General features: G+C 36.9%; 1 protein-coding gene across 2 annotated transcripts in view; it reads left to right on the forward strand.

Annotated features, from left to right (window-relative positions):
- Positions 1 to 5254: 5254 nt before the first annotated feature.
- LOC106879533 (TBC1 domain family member 4) overlaps positions 5255 to 10000 on the forward strand; it is a 203185-nt gene continuing 198439 nt past the window's right edge. For both annotated transcript variants that reach the window (XM_089354972.1, XM_089354973.1), the window contains exon 1: positions 5255 to 6731. In XM_089354972.1, coding sequence (XP_089211098.1) covers positions 5868 to 6731 — 864 coding nt within the window. In that variant the 5' untranslated portion in view covers positions 5255 to 5867. The remainder of the gene's footprint in view (positions 6732 to 10000) is intronic.

The following is a 10000-nucleotide window of genomic DNA, read 5'->3' on the forward strand; positions in this document are numbered from 1 at the left end:
CATTAATGGAATTATGACAGTATGTGTAACTTTCCAAAAGTTTAGCATATAAGTATAAATGCACATGTCTAAACTTGCAACTGTATGTATAAGTAAACACACAAAATAAAAACATACAAAGCTGCACATGTGCAGACCCCAGATACTTGCACACATACACACAACCACACATAATTACCCTGCTGATGTTTTTAAAATTCCAATGAACGAGCTTTGGATCGAAGTTAGAAACCGGCTCTTTCTTCGTTGGCAAGAAATCTTAACATAACACTTAAAAACGACAGGCGTACAGACAGACAGACAGACAGACAGACATTGGAATATGGTTAAGAGGCTGACTTTCCAATTGCAAAGTTTCGGGTTCAGCAATAAGAGCAAGTAACTTCTAATGCAGCCTCAAGTCGACCAGTGCCTTGTGAGTGACTTGGTAGACGAAAACTGTGTGAAAGCCTGTCATATGTATGTATGTATGTATGTATGTATGTATGCAATGGTCTGCAATGTTTGCAGTCGTGTATGCTTGTCAAGAGCAGGGCTCATTAGCCACCAACGGAGCCGCAAATGTAAAATATAAGTTAGTCCTAGAGTGCACAATGTTCCTGAAGGTCGGCAATGGTCTTCCTCGGTCACGAGTGGACGGCCATCATCATGCATGTATGTATGTATGTATGAATTTTCTTTGGGTTTAATTTAAATTCTTCTTGAGAGAGCTCAAGCCGGTCGCTAACAAAGCGACAAGACTTCTTGGGTTAAGAGAGTTCCTGGTGTTTGTACATATGTATTTCATTTGGTATGTTGGTTGAATCGCCGATGCATAAACACAAAAGTGTTCATCTATTCACATATTCTCAGATGGAGTATTTTTGGAATGTCTTACAAATTTTCACTATGCCACTAATAGATTAGATTTGAAGAATTCGTATCAGTTTCTTTTGTTCTTTCTCTGTGAAACCGATATTTCTAAGTTTTTGTTCAAATTTTTTGGTACATAACCAAATGCACCTATGATGACTGGTACAAATGAGAATTCATGGTCAGGATACAAGTGCTGTAAGTTCTGCATTAATTCGCTATAAATGTTATCTTTTTCCTGGACTTTTGACTGTGCATTCACATCTGTTGGGCAGCTGAGCTCCACAACAGTGCATGACTTTTGTTTCCTGTCTCGTAGAACAGTATCAGATCTGTTATGCTTGTACCGAATGTATATATGTATGTATGTATTTATGTATGTAGTGAAGTCATGTGGTCTAGTGGTAAGGGTGTTGCATTCACGATTGCAAGATCATGGTTTCGATTCCCCAGACAGCAGTATGTTGGTTGGTTAGTCGGTCGGTTGGTTTATTGGTTTGTTTGTTTGTTTGTTTGTTTGTTGTTTGGTTGGTTGCTTGCTTGATTGGTTGGTTGGTTGGTTGTCCTGGTTATAACTTTAAACCGAGAATTTCTTAACTATTCCTAACATGTTATGTTCATGTATGATTGTGTCAGTGTGTGCGAGTGTTTCTCTGTGTCTGTGTGCGCATGTATATGCGTGTGCGCATATATGTATATGCGCATGTATATGCGTGTCCGCGTCTCCCACACATATCTTCGATGCTGATGATCAGCCCGCAAGTACCACGAATTTCACGAGTAGGATTATATATATACGGGAAACCTTAACGAAGTGGTTCCCATTAGTTCAATTTGGTCTATACATGGATGACGCTTTAGCCATCTCTAGAGGCGCAAATGAGCACATCCTGGAAAGGCTTAGGGAGTACCTAATTCTCACGGTTAGCTCCTTTGGTCTTAAGGCTACAATTTGGGTACCTGTTCATACAGGCCCTACTGCAAACCAATTAAAAGGCTATCGTATATTATAATAGAACCTTCTACTACTCGCTTACCGTGTTTAAAAACCTGATGAACGATGTCAGTAAGAGGATATCGAACGCTGCGACCCCCTATTGCAACGAGGCTTAGGCAGCCAGCGGGTTTAAGAATAGTATCCAACTTATGTCGGGACCTAACACACACAAAAGAATGCGCCACCATAAGGTCCTTTGGTTTACTCCACCCTTTTCACTCAACATCAAAACCTACGTGGAAAGGATTTTCTAAGATAGTAGATGAGCATTTCAAGCAGTTCTATAGGTGCTGGCGATTATTTAATAGACCCAACTTAAGGGACTCGTTCAGCTATGCACCCAGTGTAAAACAGACTTTTCTGAACGCCCCTAAACAAGATGCTCATGTCGGGTTAACAGTGAGTGCCCATTAGGCGGTCGATGCAACTCCGAGATCGTAGTCTATGAGGCAGAGTTGATCTCCAGAAGTAGCAACAGTAGTAGAAAAAAAGAACAACAGCAGCACCAACAACACATACACGGAAATATGTTGGAAGAACGAAGGGCCCTTTAAGTTAGAAGCTGAATAGATAATGGTAATCTACGTGGACTCTAACTCATACACTAGTAACTATACGTCTAACTGTACATTCGTGACCGACTAAGACCAATGAAAAACTGCCTAGGACGTTCCTGTGCGAGAATTTTCTTTTAGTAGATAAAATGTTGCTCAGCACCGAACCCACTTTTTGGCGCAATCAGCTATAACACCAGTGACACGACGGAGGTTGAGACGACCAGAAACCAACTGCACTTCAGGTTTTCTATATACTAGATTACCTTCTCTTGGAAAGAAGTTCTAACAAGAACTAAGGCGACCTTCTTTTCCGGTTGTCAACAAACTAGTTACCCCATAGCTGGGACTCTGAAAAATGCTACTACTCCGGATCAGCGTACACCGAGGAACAAACAACGGTTAAAAAGCGGTCCCTCTCTCTCTCTCTCTCACACACACACACACATGCAAATACACACATACATGTGCGTGTGTGGGTGTGTGTGTGTATGTGTGTGTGTACCAGTGAGTGCACAAAAGGAAGAAAAAGGCACTCAACACATTTAGTAGTAATTACATATATTATTTAAAACAGCTTGATTCGGTTCGATGCGACTTAAAGTTTCGCGGGCCTCTAACAGAAGCGCGTCTCTTTCAGATTTTAAATTCATATATATATATATATATATAGAAAAAAAATTTAGATTCAGGTGAATATGGTACTTAAGTTGAAGCACCAGAATTTAGTACGGTATTATCAATACAATTGTTCAATTAAATGGAGTTGCATGAAACGGTCGTACTGCATTACTTCTGGATATCATTGTTACCTATTTTGATTTTATATACATACATATATATATATATATATAAAGAGAGAGATGGGGCAACCATGTACATGTGTTTAAATGTAACATGAAATGAATTCACTTCTAGCCGTCCAGCCCACGTGCATTGTCAGCATTATGGGGTTTACTTGTAAAACAATATTGACGACTGGCTCAGTTAAGGCTGTGACGTCACGGAAATAATTTTTATGTAATATTAGAAGGAATTTTCAATACGTATCCATGCACTCACACAAACACACGCATGTATGTATGTATGTATGTATGTATGTCTGTCTGTCTGTATGTATGTATGTATGTCCTAGATATAATTTTAAACTGCATTCTGTACTTCCCAAATCTACTCTAACCCGGAGTAGTAACACATTTTAGGCTCTCAGCTATGGCTTAACTGGTTCGTGAACCACTGTAAGTGAAGTACCTCTAGTTCTCATTAGAAATTCCTCCTCCGAGGAGGAGGCGAACTTGCATAATTAAAAGAAAAGCGCAATTAGTTTCTGGTCGTCTCAACCTCTATTGTGTCGCTGGTTTTATAAGTTGGTTGCGCTGAAAAATGGGTTCAGTACTGTGCAAAACTTTTGTCTACTCAAAAGAAATTCACACACAACTTCATTGACTTTCGGAACGTTAGAACGGATTTACTGAGTTTATAAATTGGCCTTACTCGATTATGAGTTCACTTCTACCATGTATTTATGTATATTTACATACATACATACATACATGCATACATACACGTATACGAGGCGGGATACAGAAAAGTTCCTGGCTTTAAAGGATGTCGAGAAGGACCTGATTGGAGGCCGAACCTTCCGAGTTCTTTTACAGGGCTTGGAAAAACTGAAGGACCGCTGCAATAAGTGTGTGAATCTGAGAGGGGAAACATGTTGAAGAAAATCATAATTAATTGAGCCTCCGATAATTTATTTTATTTAAAGCCAGGAACTTTTCAGCATCCGGTTCGTGTATATTTATATACACAAACGGGAACGGGAAACTTTATTAATAAACCGTGTATATATATATGTTTTTGTACACTAATGTACGTATTTGTATATACAGAAATACACACACACATATTTGTATGTATATATATATATATATATATATATATATATATATATATATATATATATATATATATATATATATGTATGTATATATGCATATACATATTTGCATATGCAAACAGTTTGCACCAAGGTATCTATTGTTAGAGAGGAAATGGGGCATTAAAACATGGAAAATGAGAAAAGCTGTAGAACGAGGAAGATAGAAAAACAGAAAAGAAGACAAGGAGTAAGAATAAAAGAGAAGTAGTAGTGGGGGGAAGAGGAAAAGTACATTATTCTTCCTTTCTTTCCTTATCCCCCTCCCTTTGTTACAATATTCCTCTCTTTCTCAGCTGGTCTTCATTTTTTATTCCTGTCTTTCTCTTCTTCTCTTCTGTGCTAGTTTCTCTCTTCCTTTTGTGCTAAACTCTCTCTTTTCTGTGCAAATCTCTATCTATCTATCTATCTATTTTTCTATCGGTCGGTCGAGCGATCTATATGTTTCTCTTTTCAGTTCCTCAATATCTTTCTATCTCACCTTTTGTCTACATATCAGCTTCTCTCTCTCTCTCTCTCTCTCTACCCCCCTCTCTCTTTGTTTCTGTGTGTCTGTGTATTTTGTCTTTCTCACTACATATTTTTGTCGCTATCACACTCTCACTCCCTTTGTATCAGTATACCTATCTATTTCTTTTACGCTACCATCTCTCATTATTCTTTTACCGCTGTGTCTATCTCCCTCTCTCCCACGCCCCTCTTACCCTTTCTATTCAGTCATCCTCCAAGCTATTAAATGTAAACATACACACACACACATACACCGATATATATCAGAGTGTGTGTGAATGTTACGATATCAATCAGTCTCGAGACACTGTTTATAGTAGTAATAATAGTAGTGGCAGCAGCAACAGCAGCAGTAGTAGCAGGTAGCGGAGATTGTTGCCAGATGTGAAGTGGAATATCATCAGTCGTCGCTGCACAATGGACGGTAGAAGAGGTGTTCTCTAAAGAGAGAAAAGAAGAAAGATTTTACGAGCAATCGAAAGTTGAAACATTCTGATCGTTTTCCTATTTGTGAAGAGAAAAGGGCAAACAACACACACACACACATGTACGATATACACATATTTACGCACATCCACATATACATACACATGTACACACATCCACATATACAAACAGGTTTACATACATTGAGAGGACAGTACAAGAATAAGAAATCTCGGTGGACTATGCTGAAACTGAAAAGTTAGAAATCGTATGTATTATTTACATGTATATATGTGTGTATATAAATAGATAGATAGATAGATAGATAGACTGGCGTAGGTAGACAGACTGACGTACATAGAAAGATAGGCAGACGGATAGATAGATAGATAGATAGATAGATAGATAGATAGATAGATAGATAGATAGATAGATGGATAAATGGACAGATAAACGAAAGGAAAAGACATATATATAGTGGGAGAGATAGAGAGAAGCATATGCGTAAGCGTATGTGTGAAGACAGAAAAGAATAATCGAAGGAAACTTCTACCCGAGTCGATTCTTCCAATCTTTTGCTTCGTTTATAATGAGTTTGGCGGGTAAAAATACCTGCTACATTGGGCAGCAGGATGGGAAAAGATATTCTCTGGAAGAAGCAGATGACGAAGAAGAGTCTTCACCTCTAATGACGAGCCCTGAAGCTTCGTCGGATCAAAGCGGTGCAACCAATAGTCCCAATACAGCTGCTAACCAACACCAACATCAACATCACCGCCATCACAACAATATTAATAATAATAACAACAACGACAATAACAACAGCAGTTATAGTAACAGTAACAATGTTTCTAGTACTCACCACACACATACTGGCGCCAAGGCCTCGACATCAACACCAACGTCTACAATAGCTTCAGAGATGTCTACCAATAATAGTGTGGCTAGTAGTCATGCCACTAACCAGTACCATCGAACAGTTTTTGAGGTACTTTACCTAGGGTCGGCTACCATCGACAAGCGATATTCGTCTCCACATTTCGTAATGCCATGGGTAGTGGCCGAAGTGAAGAGGAAAACCGATGGCTTTCGCGAAATTCGTTTGGAAGTGCGGGAGATAAGTCTCAGGGGTGTACAGGTCCTGAGTACTTCTTCTGCAGACTCTTCCGAACATGCAAAACACGTCAGAGCCACTAGCCCTAATACAAACACCACGTCTTCGGCAATTCAGTCGACAGCTGCTCTACCATCACTGTCGTCTCAAGAATGTCAAGGTGACAGCAATACGCTACAAACAGACACCAAAGAATTTATTGTGTTCGAACACAAATTACAAGGTGTGTCGAGGTTTGCAGAATCTCACCAGGAACCGCGATGTTTCGCTTATCTTACCCGACCTCAACTTAACAGTGATTTTCATTGCCATGTATTCATGGCACCCGAAGAAAACCAGGTAAGTCAAACATACATAAACCCTTATAATTTTTGTTTCCGTCTTTATTTATTTTTTTTCATTTTTCTGTGGATGGACATCGGGGTATCAATACAAAAGGAGTTCACGTTGAGGAGTATGCTATAAAAATATAATTAAACTACACTAATAACAGTTCATAACAACAATGATGATGATTTCTAACATTAAAAAAAAAAAGATATTGATTTAATAACTGAGACCGTAATTATTATAATTAATTAATCATTATTTACTTCGCTTATCTTATATTTATTTATTTGTTTTACAATCGATTTTACGTAACCCCTACCGTTTTTGTAATTTTAGTTTTCTCATACTACCCGCCTTATCCGTCGCCTTTGTGGCCCAAAACAAAAAATTACCACATTATTTTATTATTATTATTTTTACGAAGCTGTGCAGTGGCAGAATTCGGAACGTTCAGATACGGCAGAGGTAAAGAATACGCACACCACCCGTAATCCTAACCCTAAACACTGGGTGTGTATATTCTTTACCTTCGCCACCTTGTAATATTTAATTATACCCCAGTTCAATCCCCGTCAAAGTCTGTTTAGCTTTTCATCCTTTGCCCCAATTAAATATAAAGGAAATCGATTTCATTGAACTGTACCCCTTCTCAAAATCTTTGATCTTCTACCAGTATTAGAAAACATTGCCTCTATTTTTTAGTTTCATTTTGTATTTTGTCTAACATTCGTGTCCCTCGTGGCAATTTATAGAACATAAATCCGAAAAAGAAGCACCTTCTAACTTTTTATATTATATATATATATAATTTAATTATTATTAACAGTATTATTCACTATTTCAGAACTTAATATCCCACTAGTATTTCGGTTTGTATATATTTCATTTAGATTTGTAGCATCACCGAAACGTATGTTAACACTCGCAGTACCCCTTTCTTTTTTATTTTCTGCTATTCTTCCTTCTGTCGTGTCGAGCAGACCATATTTTCGCAATTTCTTCACCTGTCTCATTTGAATATTCAGGTCGTTTATATTCGTAAGCTTGTATAAGTACATGCGTATGAGTGTGTTTAGATGTACGTAACACGTGTGATTAAAACATTTATAGGCGCTAATTAAGAACATAGTAAAAGATCGTGAAACATGTATCTATAGGTGAAGCCGACATATACACACCAATCCGCACTTACATATAAAGTACATACAAAAATGTACCTGTATGTATACTTACATATGTACACGCAGTCATACATATATGTATTTTTTATATTTTACCAATGCATTTCGAAATGTATATAAATAAATACATATATACACACATATACATCAAATGATGACGAAAATCTATTTATCTTTATGTACAATCATCAGATTTATTTATATCTGTATATATACCCACTTATTTCACTCATCTATTTACCTATCGATAGATAAGATACGCACATATATAAATATTTCACTTATCTTTCCATGTAAGTGTGTGTGTATATATATATATATATATATATATATATATACACACACAACACATCAAACAGGTACGGTACGCTCAAGCACGAGGCCTCTTATGTATGATGGTGGGGCAAAATGTCAATTAATTCCAACATGGTACTTGGCTGGTATTTTATTTTATAGAACCTGGAAGGACAAAGCAACAAAGTTGAACATGAGTAGGATTTGAACTTTGATTGAAAAGCCGTAAATAAATATGGCAAATAATTTTGCTTGTCATTACTGTTAATGCTAATTTCCCGCCCTATAAAAATTTCTCATATGCACACGTATATAAATACACGTACGTATGTATATACGTCTACATGTATGTGTTGTGTGTGTATATATATGTATATTTGTGTGTAATGCTTCACCTAACAACCCCTAATTTTAATATATATATATATATATATATATATGCATCTACATGTTCGCATGTATGTATCTAAATCTATCTATATGTGTGTATGAGAATGTATGTGGTTAATATATATATACTCTTTATGTCTGAGTAATTTGATTGATTGCTTGACTGATCGATATCGATTGCAAATAATGCGAGAGTAGTTTGAAGGCTTCTATCCCACATCACCAACACTTAGCAAAAATAAAAAAACAAACAAAACAGCACAAAAACAAACAAAACAAAAAATAAAAATTCTTTCTATCGTTCTTATGTAAGTCTGGTCCGATACTGCATCTAACTGACACTATATGTAATGTGATATATATTGTACGTATGTAAGTATATATCTGTGCACACACACATGCATATTCTGTAAATAATAATAATTATAAGTTTAAAGTGGGTAGGTTGCTGTAATCGGTTAGCACACTTATCGCGATTATATGTGATGTGGTTCGATTCCCACATTTTTTTCGTTGAGAGCTTATATCCCACAATATTAGACTATTTTCGTTAACCAATAAACAGTGATCGCTTATGAGCTGTAAGCTTATTATTGTGGTCAGTAAAGAAATTATTATCATTTTAATAATAATAATAATTATTATTATTAAGGCGGCGAGCTGGCAGAATCGTTAGCATGCCAGGCGAAATGCTTAGCGGTATTTCATCTGCCATTATGTTCTGAGTTCAAATTCCGCCGAGGTCAACTTTGCCTTTCATCCTTACGGGATCGATTAAATAGTACCAGTTACACACTGGGTCGATGTAATCGGCTTAATCCCTTCCCCCCAAATTTCAGGCATTGTACTTCCACTAGAAAGGATTATTATTATTAAGGCAGCAAGTTGGCAGAATCACGAGAATGCTGAATGAAATGCTTAGTGGTATTTTGCCCGTCGCTATGTTCTGAGTTCAAATTCTGCTGAGGTCAAGTTGCCTTTCATCCTTTCAGGGTCGATAAATTAAGTACGACTAAATTTCAGGCCTAGTGCTTTTAGAAGAAAGGATTCTTCTTATTATTATTTACAGAATTTTCATTCATCATTTCTTCTTCATTTAACGTAGAAAGTATATATATATGTTGTACTTGGGGACGGTCATATTGCCAGTTTATCCAATAAAAACACACGCACTGTATATTTGGTGTTAATTTGCTTCAGCTTTATATTACATTATATTACATTATTTTATAAAGCTGAAGAAAATTAACACCAAATATACAGTGCCTGTGTTTTTATTGGATAAACTGGCAATATGACCATCCCCAAGTACAACAACATCTGTTTCAACACACGATTTCACATCAAAAATCTTGCAAAACAAATAAGGATATATATATATTTCTAGCATGTTGGTGTGGTCAACCCACCCTT

This window comes from Octopus bimaculoides, chromosome 7 (assembly GCF_046866305.1).
Source record: "Octopus bimaculoides isolate indiv1 chromosome 7, ASM4686630v1, whole genome shotgun sequence".
NCBI classification, from domain to species: Eukaryota; Metazoa; Mollusca; class Cephalopoda; order Octopoda; family Octopodidae; genus Octopus; species Octopus bimaculoides.